The sequence below is a fragment of the Atractosteus spatula genome, chromosome 2, assembly GCF_055471065.1.
Source record: "Atractosteus spatula isolate fAtrSpa1 chromosome 2, fAtrSpa1.hap1, whole genome shotgun sequence".
In the NCBI taxonomy this organism is placed as follows: Eukaryota; Metazoa; Chordata; class Actinopteri; order Semionotiformes; family Lepisosteidae; genus Atractosteus; species Atractosteus spatula.
Window position 1 is genome coordinate 68,518,301 of NC_142707.1, and position 17,009 is coordinate 68,535,309.

Consider the following 17,009-nt stretch of genomic DNA (forward strand, 5'->3'; position numbering starts at 1 on the left):
TTGTCATTTGTAATTGTACATGTACCGTACTCTTGTTAACATCTCCTGAAGGTTTATTGCGTTGTGTCCACTGTAGGCCGAATGACTTCAATGTAAACTTATTTAACTTCCATTGCTGTACAGTTTTATAGTTCAGTTGTGAAAAAATTAAAGGTGTTGTTTGACAGGGAAGGGTGTAGTAATTCAAGCTCTCCACAGGTCATAATCGAGAAGTGTTCACTTCCCCTAAGCTGTATGTGTCCTTCCCCTTGTGCTCCTGTATGTACTGTACCTGCTGTGTCTAACACTGTTTTAGGTGCTGTTGTGCTACTGATCAGAATTAAAAGAAAAATAGAGCAAAATCATTTTGCTTGACCAAGAATGTAATATATACTGTATGAATGTAAAACAGGTATGTTTATGAAGTTTGAACAATACATAATTTTATGTCGTTTTAAAATGTAAATAAAGTTAACAGCACACAAGTTACTTGTCCTACTCGCATTTAGTAGGCTGGTGTTGCCACTTTCATGCCCATGTAATCCAGACTACCCATCTGACAAGGTTGCCATTGTTTCCTTTTCCATTGGTTCCAAATAATATCGTATGGATTAATGAGTTATGCATGATAATGAAGAAACACCAGCACATAAGTTACCAGAATTCTCATTGTACCAGCACAATACTGGGGAAAAAAAACAATTAACACTAAATTCCCACCTTACAGTTACCAGTATGTATACATACAGTGTGCAAAGGAACAAGTAATAGGTTTATTCCATGCTGAAAAAAAGAAGAAAGAGAACGCAACGTTTCGGCCGTGGAGCCTTCTTCAGGTGTCAACACACCTTCACACACCTGAAGAAGGCTCCACGGCCGAAACGTTGTGTTCTCTTTCTTCTTTTTTTCAGCATGGAATAAACCTATTACTTGTTCCTTTGCAGCCTACGCATGCTGACGCAGCTACCCACCTGAACTACTACTACATACAGTGTGACCTACCTGTTGCTGAACTGCTTGTTGAGGGTGCTTGTTGAGGGTGGGCATTGATGCCACTATCTGCCCTTAAGCGGCCTAGTCAGCAAATTTAAAAGCGATTTATTAAAATATTAAAATTTTAAGTTTATTAGCGATTTAAGAAATACCACCTTTTTTTCCCCCTTAGACTGTATTTCACAATGAACTATAGTTGAGCTCTGCAGGAATATTGCAGCAATGAAAAATGTGAACATTTAAATCTTAGAAAACCAAAACTTGTACTATTTTCCTATAGTTTTTTGTTTTCCGAAAGTGCTGGGCATTACATTCTGAGCGATCCTCACATTATTCATTTATGGAGAAAATGTTAAATGATGACTAGTCTTTCAGGATTGCTGAATCCCCGGCGCATCTCCGGAAGTTCTTTCCTGGTTATGTTTCCACTTTGGAACTGACAGAGGTGCCAGCAGCACACAGCCTGTTGAGCACCACAGCTTTAGGTATCCTAGTCACATGCAGGCAGTTATAAACCCAAACCTGTAGTCAGTGTTGTTTGGGTTACAGGGTTTGACCTCTTGGCCTGGGCCCTGAATGTGGTCTTTGTAGTTGAGCTGCTCTATAGCCTCTGTGGCACCTCTGAAGCTATGTCTTTGTCATTCCACACTAATGTTCACTCTTGGTTGTGGTGGCCTGCCATGTCTCCTGTGTTTTTTTTTTTTAATTCCAACCTCTCCTTTTAATCCCCTTTTCACTAATATTATGTTATTTGGTTTCATACTGTTTCCTTGTCCTGACTCATTGAGGACTGTAAATTAACCAGTCTAGTCTGGTGGACTGCGGCTCTCTGGGATCAGCAGTGAATATCACTGCTCTACTCTGTGCTCAACTCCGAGATCGGAATTTCCAAATAATGCAACCGGCGGGGAACAGAAAAGACTTTAATTGTCTGAACTAGGTAAAGAAGGTGGGTCTGATTTTAAAACAGAGGAATAAGTGCCATTTTTACTATAAATGTGGAGTGCTTTTCTAGAGACTGCTGTGTTGAATTCTCATCATACTGGGGGGGGTATAGAGTATTCCGGTGTAGCTGAAGTCTTTTAATTTAAATTACAATGGGAAATGGCACAGGCAGCATTTCCGTTTTTGGTCTATTACTCCTAGTGTTTGCGACTCGCATGCTTAATCTTTATTCTATTTTTAGTTTTTGTCCAAAAGTAAATTATAAGCTTCTGTTTTCCTAAATGGTTACATATGCTGTAAATAGACTCCTGGTGCTGCTGGCCTCTGTTTTTGGCCTCATAGTTTCCATAGAATTCTGTCTACACACAGCTGAGATTATGTCTTTTTCACTGGAAAAACGAATACACTGTATATGGAATATCGGACAACTGCTCCTTGCACTACTTAAATGGTGGTTTATGCAGTCTGGATTGGCTTTGCAATTTGGAGGTTACTGGTCTGAATACTATTTTTGTATTTGGATTTGCAGGGTTGGAGCACTAACTTTAACCTCTCATACAGTACACAAGCATGGTTTTCATAGAAGCATGTTGTAACCATTTTTAAAAGTGGGAGCGATGTGTGTGTATGACAGTACTTTGTTAATGCCTCATAGACTCCAGGCATATATTGTAGCACAAGGTGGCCTCACCTGTCTTTAGATTGCCAGGTAATAGACTGAAAACGGGGTAGATCGAAGGAGTGAATGCTCAGATTGGAGTAGAACATGGATCTGTAGTAAAACCACCACACTACTACTGTAACTATAGTTAGCAGACTGGTCGTGTTTGCAGACAATACCGAAAACTGGAAGATTAACAAGCAATGGATAAGCAACACATACAGTACAAAGAGGTTTATTGGGCTAACACCTGGCAGATGATGTTTAATGTAAATGAGTGCAGGGTGTTGCATAAGTACAGTGAAAACTAAATGCAAAATTATTAAAGCTGAGCTTGAAGAGGCTGCTTGCAAAAAAGACCTATATGTTTATTTTGACACACTTTTAATATCTTCCGGGGAAACAAGCTGAATGTTAGGATGTATAGCACTCTTAAGAATAGGATTTAAATGATATGATGTTATGTAACATGTATTTCAACATGTATTCATAACTTGTATTATGTATATTGTAAACTGATCTACTAAGTCCTCATTTAGAAATTGTATATAATTTTCATCATTTTGTTTTAAAAAAGATATTACCGCTCTGGAACCAGTCCATACAGATTTTGTGGTTGAAAGTAATGTTTGACACTGACTGTTATGAAGAACTGAACCCTTTTAGTTTTGATTTAAAAGGACGATGGAAGAACTTGATCTAAATACTCAAAATCCTAAAAGGAAGTGACAACCCAGTGGACCTCTTCAGAATCAGCCCCTGGCCCTGCCCAAGCCCCTCTCTGTCCCTGCAGTGGGATACACATCTGCTTTACTTCACCGACTGATTCTTTCTCACACTTGAGTTCTCACAGTAGCTCACACCTGTTCTCCCAGCCTGACCCATGTCCTCACCCCCCACAGGCTGACATGTCTCCCCTTCTTTCCCGTCTCGCAGTGACAGTAGCACCCACATTACAAGACGCGCTCTCTTCACACGAGCACTCTTCTTACACGCCACCCTGTCGTCCCCTGGCATGACCACGCTGGAGAAAACATCCAAACATACAAAAGGTTACCGTGGGGTGAAGGTTCTTGTCTGAACCACATTCTCCAGAAGAGCAGTGACATCTTCTGTCCTCTCTTCAAACGAGAGGAGGCCACTTGGCCCCATGTAGTCCTCTTGATAGTTAACCATAAATTGATCCAAGGATCTCAACCAGCAGTTTCTTGAAAGAAGCCAGGGTGGTGTCTTGTCTTCAACAGTATGGCTGGGTGGCTTGTTCCAAACTCTTACCACCCTTTGTGAGACATGCAGTCCTTTGAGGATTCGAAACCAGAAGATCCTCTACAGCCTGACAGACCACTAAGGATCGCGCTCCACATTTCCTGTGACGTATGTGTATCCCCTTCTCTGTGGCTTGCCATTCAAAGCCCCTTTGGGATCCTTCTGGGCAAGGATGCACGGACTTCTCGACCTGCCGGTCTTCCCTTTCACCGTTTTCCTTCCACGAGCACAAAAACTCATCACACAACCCTGTCTCCTGCAGCTAACAGTGCCCGTGCTGTCCAGCCCTGCCGCTTCATCGGCCTCTGCTGGAACACAAGGGGCCTGTCACTGGGCTGTCTCCCAGCGCCCTGGGGAAGGCCTGGACACCGCTCCACCTCCATCCTTACAACTCCTCGGCTTCCTCTGCTTCTCTGCTGCACTCCCCCGGCGACCCCCTCAGCCCCTGTTGCCTTTCTTCTTCTGAGAGCCCTGGTGAGCACGTGCAGCTGACCTCCACTCCACTGTCCAACAGGCTGCTTTCTTCCAAAATGCATTTCTGAGAAGGTTTTATTTAGTCTCTGTGCCCTGCAAGAGGACCTATGCAGTCTCTCTACAGTTTAGAGAAGCCATTTAAATAGGACAGCTCACAGCTGTAGCTCACAGCTCTGTTGCCCTGCTGCTGGACCTTCAGGTCACACACTGGCTCAGATCACACACCAGTCATAATAAGGTTACACGTGAGAGGAGGCCATTTGGCTAATCAAGCGTGTTTGGTTGCTCACAGCTAATTGATGCAAGGATAGCTCGTCCTGGGTTTCCATGAAGAAACCTGGGGTACTGGCTTCAACAGCTAGGCTTGGTAACTTTTTTCAGATACCCACAATCCTTTGTTTGAAAAGTGCTTCCTCTTTTCAAATTGTAAATCTACAGTATTTCGCCGTCAGAGCTCTGACCAGTTTGGAAGTGAAGAAGAACTGGGTTTGTTAAGGGATGCAGGACTACCAAGTACAAACCAGTGCAATGTTCTTGAGGGTGCTGAAGTGGGAAGAGAAGAAATGTTCTTTATTCCCTCTCTTGATCTTAACTCTTCAATCTGTGTTGCTTTAGGCAAAGCCACTCAGGCATTTTGAAACAGGTGGACGAAGAACTGGAGCTACTGCAGCAAAATACTGCTGGTGTATGATTGGCTAGCCCTTTGGAATAGGTCAGTTCCTGTCTTTATAGCACATTCTGGAAAACATTGAATGCACAATTTTTAGTCTGGTCTTACAGTGAATAACAGTCTTGGCATTCTTTGTAATTGAGGGACACCACTTCAGTGCCATCCTTCAGATTTGATAAACCAAGGTCATGAATTAAAGATTCCATGGCACTGTGCAGAACAGTAACGATTCACCCTGGTATGCTGGTTAACCTTAGGCTTACAAAATTTGTAAAGTTCACCTTTGACTTAACTGGTGAAGTAATTTCTCCCTTCTCTGGCCAATTAACTATGCAGTGCTGGTGCGTATTGGTTGCTGTGTATTGTTCAGTGGCAGATGAATAGTGTCCTCTCCTTTCTATAAAACACTGTGTTGTACACAGGGCACGCAGTGCTATAGGTGCTTTGAATAGGAAGGTTTTAGGAAAATGGACATAATCACAGCCTTTAAAATATCGAGATAGTTCTCCTTTAGGAAAACAATACTCAAAACAGAATAAAACCTAGACTTCTCTTTGAGCATTTAACTACGTCTTCCTGTGTCCCTCTGTATACAGTAAATACAGCAGGGCAGCTAAGCTGCTTACCGGCTTCAGAACAAACACACACTCCGATCTGAAACTCACGCTTCAGACTTCTCCAGACAGCAGGTATTGACCAGCCTGTTTACTGGTTAATGAAAGTCAACTGACCAGTTGTCTTCCTTCAGAATGAACAGTGACACACAAATCAGAGAACACAATGTGGAAGCGCATATAAAATGGAGAGGAGTAGGCACTTCTCTACCCTAAGACTTGTGGGAGTATGGAACAAGCTACCCAGCCATTTTGTTGAAGCCATTATCCTATTTTCTTCATGAAACAGCTGGATGACTAGAGGATTGTATTGCGTTGTCTACAGGAGGAAAATGAGGTTAATGAAAACTCTTGTCTTAGTGTTGTTGTAAGGTCTTCTACACTTTTCTAATCCTACTATTTTGAGCTAGTCTGGTTAACTAACATTAAGTAAAAATTAATAAAAATGCAGATTTCTGTGGTAATGTACTAGTCACAACACCTCTTACTCTTGTCTATCCGTTCATTACCAAGGTCTCAACCCACATACATGCTTTACCTTAATAATTTCAGTGAACATCTTTTACAGTAGTTTGTGCTTATCACTAATGCCTAAATAATCAATTACTCATATATATAGTATAGTATTCCCACAAAAGTGTGGTACATCATCAATGCTGACTAAAACCTTTTTGCGCTTGGCATTGTAGCTTCCAAGGTGATATGCTAACCGTTATATAGCAGTGATTAAGTCTATTTTTATCTTTTAATGATTATTTTTCTCTTTTTTTATTTTTATGATGATCATAATCTAGTAAAGTCATTGCCAGTCACCGTCTTTTACATTTTGTATGTACTAGCTTCTTATGCTTGATCATTCTGGCCCTTTTCATGTTAAAGGCGGACTTTTCTGCTGTTGATGTGTCCAAGCTCCTAACCGCTCTTTATTTTGGTTTCCCTAGAGACCGCTGTTTAGCAGCTGTGTGCAATGGAGGATGGGAAACCAGTGTGGGCGCCCCACCCAACAGATGGGTTCCAGCTGGGCACTATTGTAGACATTGGAGCTGACACCTTGACAATTGAGCCCTTGAATAAGGGCAAGGTGAGTGGGTGCTGGATACCAGTCCTGGTAAACCTGTCTAACCATCAGCAAAACCTCTTATCAAGACAAAGGACTCCCTTATTTATAAAACACTTTCCTATGGAGGTATCACCAACGAACATAAGCAAGCATTGTAGCCCAGAGTTTTGTGTAAAATGTTGCCTTTTTATGCTAAAGTGGTGTATTTTACTCACTGTGGAATATCTTTGAATTGGAGCTTTCTTAACACCCTCTGTGGCTAGACCATAAATTGTGTATGGTTTTTTTGTAAGCCAGAGATAAGTGCTGAATATGACTGTTAGCTTACATTAGGTTAGCTTTGGTCTTTTGTCTTGTTTCATCCTGTCTTTTTCGCTACAGTAATAACTCTTGGTAACTTGATGGCACAGTCTGTGCTTCTAACAGTTTAGCTTTCTTTTCGTCGACACCATTGACATCAGGTAATAAAATAAAAATCTTCACTATCTTTCATGTCCAAAAAGGAAGAACAGTCTTACTGTGTTGTGTGTACGATATGCTCATTAGATCTGCTCAGTGTTGGACATTATTTTTGTTGGCAGCTTCAGAGCAATACTGTTCAAAAGCACAATAAGAGTTCTGTTCATTCACGGATTGTTTGTGCCAGTAAACTGCAGCAATCTTGCCTGATCTGTGCAATAGCATTTCAGATAGGCATTTGGAGGAAAGCAAGGGCACGATACTGTCCCTGAGACAAACAAAAATAGTGTTTAAATTTTTTTTTGTTTCTAAATTGAAGGTGTTTTTTGAAATATTGCTTCCAATGAAAAAGAAAAAGCGTGTGTTGGAACAGAAAGAGCAGGGTTTTGACTTACTACCGTATAGTTTTTTATATACAGTGGAATACTCCAATCCTGGCAAAGAAAGTAGGATACGTTCATACTTGAATGTTGGTTAACTATATTATTACATTACAGCATAAACTTGTACATTATAAAACATTATGAATTAAACATTGTATAAAACTTCAATTGATTTTAAAATTGGCATACAAAAATGTCTGGTATTATTCGAGCACCAGAAAACCATATTTTTAGCTGTAATACAATTCCAATCTCTTTAAACATTTCACAGTGTGTCACAAGTATTTAATTATTTGTGTGTACAACGCTGCCTTTATTCTGCAAATGACCTTTTCCTTCCAAAAACCATGCTTGTGTGGCACGATGACATATTGAAGAAACTGTTGTTCGTGCTACGAAACTGATTAAATTACAATTAGATGTAGTTGAAAAAATTCCATTCAAATTCATGTCGATACTTGATAAAATAGTGGTAATGAACATTTTTCTTTGACATTCCTGTATAGTAATTTTTAATCATAATGCAGCAATATCACTGCTCAAAGAGAGAGTAAGTGCTCTCCTTCAGCAGTGGTAGCAGGAACATGGTGAGGTTTCTAGAGAATTCAGGGTTCATCCATCACTAATGTAGGGATGTAAGGAGATTTTTTACAGGAGATTTTCTTCACAGTTCAGTGAAGGATTGAAATCAGTTTTATTTTTGTGAGGGAAACTCTTTCCCTCAGAATGCTGGGAGCCGACACACAAGGTGTATCCCCTACAGTGTCCTGAATTCCAGCTGTGTCACAAAGGGTTTTAAGGTCTGAGTACAGCCATGGTAACCCTATGTTATTATATGAATAGGTGTTCATGAATGACCATTGCCAATCATATTGGAATCAAAGGAAATGCTCCCATTTATGGCTCATCAGGAATGGCCAATGTTATTGGTGAGGTGTCACATACAGTACAACAGCAGGTGTCTGTTTCAACCGTACTCAAGCCAGACCAGAGGTCATGACCCCAGAGCAGGTCATATAGTCAGATTTCTACAGAGGTTCCTGCGGCACCATCATACTGGGTAAACACACTCTCCAGTGGCCTCCAAGCAACATTTCTGATTTAGCACTGGTTTTTACAGTTGTTTTTCCATGTGAACCAGTAGGTGGAAGGAGGTGCTGAGATTTTTAAACATGGGTCCCCCTCTACTCAGCCATTAAAGATACTTTGGTCCTCTTAAAAAGAGTAGGTGTGTTGACACCATTGTCCTGACTTTATTCCTGTCTTGGTTTGTACTGGCTTTTCTAAAACAACGCCCATAATTAAAGTGATGAAGAAATGTCTCAGTTCTTCATCTGACCTGCTGTACAGTGGCCAGTAATGTGCCTGGAGATCCACTGAAATGAAAAGTTATATGCAAATACAATAAATTATTATTATTATTATTATTATTATTATTATTATTAACTACATGTCTTCCTTTAGTGGGGGAAGTGAGTAAAAAAGTAAAGTGCCTGGAGATCCGCTGAAATGAAAAGTTATATGCAAATACAATACATTTTTATTATAATTATTATTATTATTATATGCTGTAGAAATGCATTACGTTTGATCTAATATTCCACATTTGGCAAGAAGACCCTTTTACTACATTTACTGCAGGCATTGCAGCTCAAAAAATAAAAAGCAGTTGTTAATCACAAGATGGAATTTGCTATTTTTTGTATTTCTCCAGTGGGACTGAAAAATACAGCAGTGATGTAGTATTGTCAGCATAGTGAGATGCAGCCCAGTTTGAAAACGCTTTAGGGTAATTCTGTATGATATCTGTTCAAAAGGCTTCTTTTGATTTTACTTCTGCTTTCAATGTACGTTGGCCATTGGTAGAAATGGTAACAGAGTCAACATTAAGCCGAAGGGACTTCTTGATAATGAACAACAGGTCATCAGTTTGACATTATTTTACAATAAAATGTTGTTATTGTGAACTTTGACCTCACCCTGCACAAAACATATTGGATTTTCTCTTAGTTTAATGTTAATTTTGATGTATCACAAACAAGACCCTACATATACATTTCCTGTAGGTCTCATTTTGTGATCATTAGTGGTTAAGACCTGGTAATGTCACAGCTGAATGTAGCGTCAGGTTACTTTTTAGGATGAATCGATTACAAAACTAAGTATACCCTGTTAATTGCTAGCTGCATTGAACTTGAAAAAGTTTGGTCTTTGTATTTCTTAACCTAGATGATCCATTAAATCAAGCAAATATAATGGGTTTTTGCAAGTTTTCTTTGATCTACAATAGTTTAGGCATTGACGTTTCCCGTGTTTAATTCCATTTAATCACTAAATCTGGGAAAAAAGGTTTTAGTAAAATGTATTTCTATTAGTCAAAATCAGGTTTTTCAAAGTATTTAGGGTGTTAAGCTCTCTAGTTACAATTATCGACTGTAATAAAGTTAATACTGTACATCCAAAGTGTTTTCAGATTATCGATGTGGATGATGCAGAAAATAAAATGATCATTCCAGTCTGTTTGGGATGCAAGACATTAATATCAGCATGACATTGCATTTGATCAGCAGGTACTGTACATGAGCCAAAGCCACCAGGTGCACTTGTGACCATCTCACCAGATAGTTAAGTCTTCATATTATGATGCCGTCCATGTCAGATCACAGCAGGGCAGTTGATCTAGACGGGTCTCTGGCTAACAGACATACCCCAACACAAGCCATAAGGCTCAAGACATGCGCTTTACACACCCAAGTGTGACACACCACCACCATAAGCAAAACGGCAAACTAAAATTAACAAGTAATAGGTTCATTCCATGCAGAAAAGAGAACAAAGAAAACACAACGTTTCAGCCGTGGAGCCTTCTTCAGGTGTGAGCCTAAAGGCTCCATGGCCGAAACATTGTGTTTTCTTTCTTCTCTTTTCAGCATGGAATAAACCTATTACTTGTTTCTTTGCAGCCTACACATGCTGACGCAGCTACCCCCCCGAACTACTTCAGACTAAAAGGAAGTCTAGCTTGTCATTGATCGTCTGGCTAAACTTTTATACTCTGTTACTATTATAATTACTAAGCTGGGCGGGTAAGCTGCTTATCGGCTTCCACACAAACAAATCTGTACTGGAAATCTTCTAATGTCAGTGATGGTTACCCACACCAGGTCTTCACACGGAGACTTTTCCCACACAGTTCTCAAACACAGTCTGCTCACACATACCGAGTGTCTCCCCTCGCCCTTTCTCGTCCTCTCTTCACTTGCCTCTCTCTCTCTCCTCGCCACATTGATACACTCTCTTCTATTAATGGTTCGGTAGTTGGCTTATAAAACCTGGAGCAGGGTTGCCGGCTTTCCCTGCTCCAGTGACTGTGGGCAGCTGCCATTTTTGTCGCCAGCAGTTCCTGTCTGCTGTCTTGGTAAGGGTGAAGATGTGAAGTGGTGCCATACTATAGGGGGTCATACCACCCTTCACGGAGCCTGCCCCTAGTAGCATTACAGTATCCTTTGTGGGTATTAAAACACAACTAAGTAAGATTTTGAATGTGCCATTGGAACTGTGATCCCGTTTTTACGTCAGTTTGTAACTACTTAGCTCCAAGTTGGTTCCATTGGTAGAGCAGCCTGTCAATTTTCCCTGGAGCTCTCATCACAGACAGTGTGGAACAGAAGAAAACACCAGTTTGCAGTGTGCTGGTTGGGCTTATGCAACACCAAAGTTTTGTCACCAGTGCTAGAATGAATATACTGTAGGAAAGGTTCAAACGGGAATACGGGGTTCAGCCCATATATCCAGGTTTTTAGTTAGTGTCTAACTGATCCAGGGGTCCCTCCAACCATTTCTTGAAATAAACCAGGATTCTAGCTTCAACAACAGGGCTGGATAGCAGCATATCTCAAGTCTATAACACAGATAGGGACATCGTGAAGCCACGTGTTTCTCAACTCCCTAAATGACGAATGACTCAAGAGTCAGGGGCTCACATGAGGAGATTCTTCTGTCCAAGACAATGGGCCAGAAGTCACTGTTAATCACAGTGGTGACCAACCAATGGGGAATCAGCTGGGTGGATATCGGAGCTACACCTGATTACATCATTAACAGTCAGCAACAGTGATTTCCTGGTTTAAAAGGTTGCACACAACTAAATTCTCCATCTGGCCTTGCAGTCTGACAGCAAGCACTCCGAGTCAGGACTTTAACTTTATTCAAGACACCAGGCCAAGACAATGAGTCAGTAAGGAACAGAATTCTGCTCAAGATTTTCTTTGCAACAGAAGAAATGTTGTATTTCGTGAACCAATTGTTATTTTTTTCAGTATCTAATTGTTTCAGTAAATTAAAACCCCTCACATTCCTAAGCGTGTTTTGCTGTCCTCTAGGTTAACTGTGTCAACTGTGTATTTAAGAATATTGAATCGGCTTCTCTTTGTACAAGAAGATTCAGCTCTTTTAGCCTGTTAATGTAGGACACTCAGTTAAGCTGGGGTGTATACTGTATCTGTAATAAATCACAAATTTTATAGTCCTTCTGCTCTCCCACGAATTATTGTTTAATGTAAGTGAAAATGGCAAAACTAAATATTATGGGGTGATTTATTACCAGATGAGGGACATGAAACCCAAATTACCGCTCTCAATTTAAGAGACTGCCTGCTGAGTTTTCCTGTAGCAATATGTTTTAGAACCTTCATTCTCCAAAAGAGCTGGGCTGAATTATCTTTAAAATCCAATTAATTTCAAGCCAGACTAGGTGCAACACCTGGAGCAACCATTTTGTTTGTGGGTAAAGCCCAGTAGTGCTGACACTGGTGGCAGGAGTCATTAGGCACCTGTGAGTGGGGCTCACTAAGCTCAAGAGCAGTTGACTGAGTGCTGTGTCTCAGGTGCTGTAATTCTCTTGTGAGCACTATTCGCTTGATAACCAGAGGGAGAAACAAAACATACAGTAAATGCTTACTGGTAAAAGTTTAAAAGAGACATCTGTAAAGTTCAGCTTTATCAGTATGTGGTCAGCATTTGACAGCTGGACTTGTGCTCCTTAGAATTATTCAAGTACATAAGCTTCTGGTCTCATTCTCTTCTGATTCCTCAAAAAAACAGTTTTAAAATTGGAAATTGAAACGAGGACTTCGGCTAATTTCAGGTTGTAAATTGAGGACCCATTTGTCCTGGTTATTTTATGGCAAAGTATTTTCCTTAAAAAAAGCACTATCGTACTCAGTTTTGGTCTTAGAAGACCTACCAGTGTCACACCTAACGTTTTAATGGCATAATAAGTAAATAGAGTGAGCTGGTGGTGTACAACCTAAAAAAAAGCCTTCATCCACAAAGGATTCTGCATTCAACTTTGTGTCTACCTGCCCAGGAGCAAGTATCAAAACATACTGAAACTATGGTTTAGTGTTGTGGAGTCTTATTTCCCTTTTCATTCCATCCACCACCCCAGTAAACCTTCCTTGATGTAGAGCCTAGCAGTTCACTGAGGCTAAGTGTCAGACGTTTGCTTAGAAAGGAAATTCATTCTTTGATACGTGAGCACAAATCAGAAGCGTGTGACTGGATTCTTTTCATGGGTCTTAAGAGGTCAACCTCATGTTTTTATTAGAGGGGATAAAAAGCAAAAAAAATCTGATTGTAGCCATTTTGCACCGCCAGATATCTGTAACATGTTCCCATTGTATTTCACGCACATTTAAAACCGTTGTTGTCGCAGAATTACCATATATACCATATAAGCACATTTTCATTTATAACATTTGTGACTTAGTTAAACAAAAGGGGAAAAAATAGAGGGAACTTTACATTGCACTCTTTCATAAATTTGCATTTGAGTGTTTTGATCTGTGATTGTTTGTAATGCGATCTGTAATTGATACATTATTTTTCTCATTTCTGCCTTTTGCTAATGTACTGTAAGAAATGGGTCTGCATTTCGGTGCATTGCTGAAGAGAAATTTCCAAGCACTTCATCCTGCTTCACTTAGGACTCAAAGAAGCTTCTCTCTTATTTCTGAAAGGGGCTGCAAGAACTTGGTTCTGCTCTTTAATCCTTTTTTTGCTTCTGGCACCAATGCTGTAGCTAATTATTGTTATCGTTATGGTTGATGTAAATAATCTGCCATCAAAAGTTATTTTGCAGATTTCTCAGTTGTTTTGTATTTGTATTAAGAAATAAGAAACAGAATAGTGTAGAATTAATTGGAACATTTCACAAATTACTATAAAACTTTAAGGAGTTAAAATAATTAATCTGTGCTGTTAAGATTGGGTGATGAGGATCATACAAGATGTCGTTAATTTAATCTTTGGTGAGATGTTTTCCATGGTTGCTGCAAAGTGCAAAGTTTGTTTTGGCACCGCTTCAGTCAGTCAATCTGAATACCTGTTTTTGCTACATGTTGTTTTTAAATCAATTAGTATAGTTCTTATTATTTCTGTGCCAGTATGTATCTGTGTATCTATTCAAATGTGTATGTACTGTTTATGCACTTTTCAGAAATAATAAGAAAATGAAATTCAAATCAGAATTTCCAAATGAAATACAACTAGGATATAATGACGATAAAAGCTGACATGCTCTGAGGATAGTATTCAAATCACAGTGTTTGCTTGATGTAGTCATTTAAAATTCTGGCTATTAAACATTTGGTAGGTTGCTATCCTCTTTATAGGAGTTTTATTATTTCACTAACAATGTCCTCGGTCTTCTCAAAATACGTATGATGCTACAAATAATCAGAGTCATTGGAATAATCTCAAGGCCTTTAAATGCAGCTGCATGGCTGTGTGTCTCACTAAGTAACCAGTCAGCTGTAGTCCCAATTCTAGCAAAATGGCCTAATTTCCCGAATGACCCTTTCCAGTGAATGTCTAAAACGCAGCACACACTGTTTGGACTGGCTGTGTGATACTGCGAAAGTGAACACAGCTGTAGAAATAACTGCAGCCGGCTCTGGAAGGCTCGCTGTTGCACCACAAACTGCGGCTGCCTGTAATCTGAGGGCCTGTTGACAGTGCACTGTCCTGTGCACGAGTCCCAAATAGCACAGTTGAGCAGATGACCTCCAGAATGGCTCTGAAACTGTTTGCCAAGGGGGAGAACATTATCATCTTCCTGCAGTGGTTCCTCAAGCTCATAGCAGAATGACTGGACAACTGATCTCTACATTTGTCCTCTTTATTTCGCTCCTTGGCAGAGCATTCTTTTCCACAGATGAAGACATTATGACATGCAAAAATGAATGACTTGTTATGGACCACCTCTACTCTAGAGGAGTGTGTACTGTACCTTACATGCGTTGTGCATCTGGATATGGTAATTGTGAGATATTGGAGCAAGCTGTCCAGCCATGTTGTTAAAGCTGATATCCTGACGTCTTTCAGGAACTGGCTGAATGAGATTAGCTACTGTACTATCTGCTAGATGGGCTAAATGGCCTTTTCTTGTTTGTAATGAAAATGTAGGCTCCACTCAGACCCAAGCATCTCATGGATGAGATTTTTAAGTTTCACGTTGCTAATGCCATACAGAAGGTGCAACAAAACAAGTTTAAGGAAAAATGAAAGTCTTGAAAGCTCGTAATTTAAAATAAAGACTGTCCAGGAAACGTGCATATTGTTAAGAGGAATAGGTTTCATCATGTGGTGAAACAGACCTAAGTCTAAGACGCTGGAATGCTGTCAAAGAATGATAAAATTGTTTTACATGAGAATGTTGAAGTAATAGAGGTTCATGACATCTTTTTGTTTTGTATTCTATTTTGTAGACTTTTCTGGCTCCCATTAACCAAGTATTTCCAGCAGAAGATGATGTCAACAAACATGTTGAAGACAACTGTAAGTGTGTTTTTGAGCTGATAACATCCTGCACAGCGTGGAGGCAGGCTTGAACCAAACGCATTTATTGGGAAGATTTATTAGTAATGAGGTCTATAAGGTTTTAAAAACCTTTGTAGCAGGACTGATGAATAAATTAATCAAAATGTTTGTTCTATTGTATTATTAATGTTTAATCTGTGGTATTATATATTATTATGTATAAAATGATATTGCGATTTGTAACTCATGAATACAATACACTACTTGTGAAGGCCTTTGCCTTTTTTTCTGTCATTTTGTGTCATTTCCTTTTTTACTTTCATGCTTTAATTTGTTGTACATCTGATTATTTTTAGGCACATAAAAGATCATAACATATACTGAGCATGAAAAGAAATTTAATTTAAACCTGCAACAAATTCACGAATTTACCTGGAACATCTGTAGCCGGGGCACTGACATTTTAATGTCCATGACATTTAATTTGAACTCATGTTGATCGACAGGGGTCTACTGTGAAAGGTACAGGCTAGAAATATGTGTGAACAGTGTGGAAGGTTATGTATGTATGATGCTCGCGTTGCACCAGGTTGTAGATGTGGTCTTGTGGGATTCTGTGACATTCCTCATGTAGAGACTGTATAAGCATGTGCCTGTTCACTGGTCTGTGAGCCCTGCAGTATGTTCCACCTGTCATCATTGTCACTGTTCATTCTGGTGACAAAAGCTGTAACGCACTGAGCTGTTTCTGTTGTGCCAAGAAAAGCCAATGTCCGGCCACAGCAGTAAACGTCTTGAGGAAAGAGAGCTTGATACTTTAAAAGAGATACTGTAGATATTAATATTTCAGAACAAAAATTAAGAAAGCCATGGACAAACCTATGACAAGGCAGCCACCTGGAAGATATTCTGGATTTGAGGCACATATAAAACATCATTTCTTTGACAGATTACTTTGTATCTTTACTGCACATTTTTTTAATCTTGTTGATGCCTATGCTATCTTTAACCGAATGTTTTTGATTTAACACATTGCTAGAAAGTCCTTGCAGATACGCTGAAGACATATTAAAAGAGTTTTGTTGTGAAAGTCTCTTTTTAACTCTCATTAATCCAAACATGAGAAATCCTCAGAACTGTACTACAAGTAAATGTCAGTTACAGCTTACTGGAAACAAGTGAGAATCTCTTAATAAAGTCTGGAATGACATCACTGAATGTTGGGACATGAACAGAAACTAATTTCCTGTTAGCCATAGTGGACATCCTTGAAACTGCATTCATGCTTGAACCATGGAATCTCATTCTTCAGATTTCATTCAGCATAAAGCATGCATCGCAAAGTGATGATCAAACTTGGCTGATGTTTGTCATTGTTAATAGTATGAATATGCGTCAAAATCTTGAATTACACAGGAATGTAGCTAGAGACTTCAGCCTCCTGGACAACACACACCTTGAGACTGCTTTTCCGTATATATTTGAACAGCCAATGCTTATCAAATAACAAACGCAAATTCACAATAAACCTCTTTCAACAACTGGAAGCTGTTGAATGTTCGCCAGCTGGAGTTGGCTATTCCAGACACAGACATCTTCCTACATCTTTACCTCACTTTATGGAGTGCGGAAGTATCGGTCGTTTTTCAACATGCGAATTAAAAGCTTTGATTGTTCAGCGATT

General features: G+C 39.7%; 1 protein-coding gene across 5 annotated transcripts in view; it reads left to right on the top strand.

The window, feature by feature from the left end:
• LOC148840123 (unconventional myosin-VI) overlaps nt 1-17,009 on the top strand; it is an 87,571-nt gene that overhangs the window by 18,128 nt on the left and 52,434 nt on the right. For all 5 annotated transcript variants that reach the window (XM_088907696.1, XM_088907705.1, XM_088907714.1 and 2 more), the window contains exons 2-3: nt 6,544-6,683; nt 15,274-15,343. In XM_088907696.1, coding sequence (XP_088763822.1) covers nt 6,570-6,683; nt 15,274-15,343 — 184 coding nt within the window. In that variant the 5' untranslated portion in view covers nt 6,544-6,569. The remainder of the gene's footprint in view (nt 1-6,543; nt 6,684-15,273; nt 15,344-17,009) is intronic.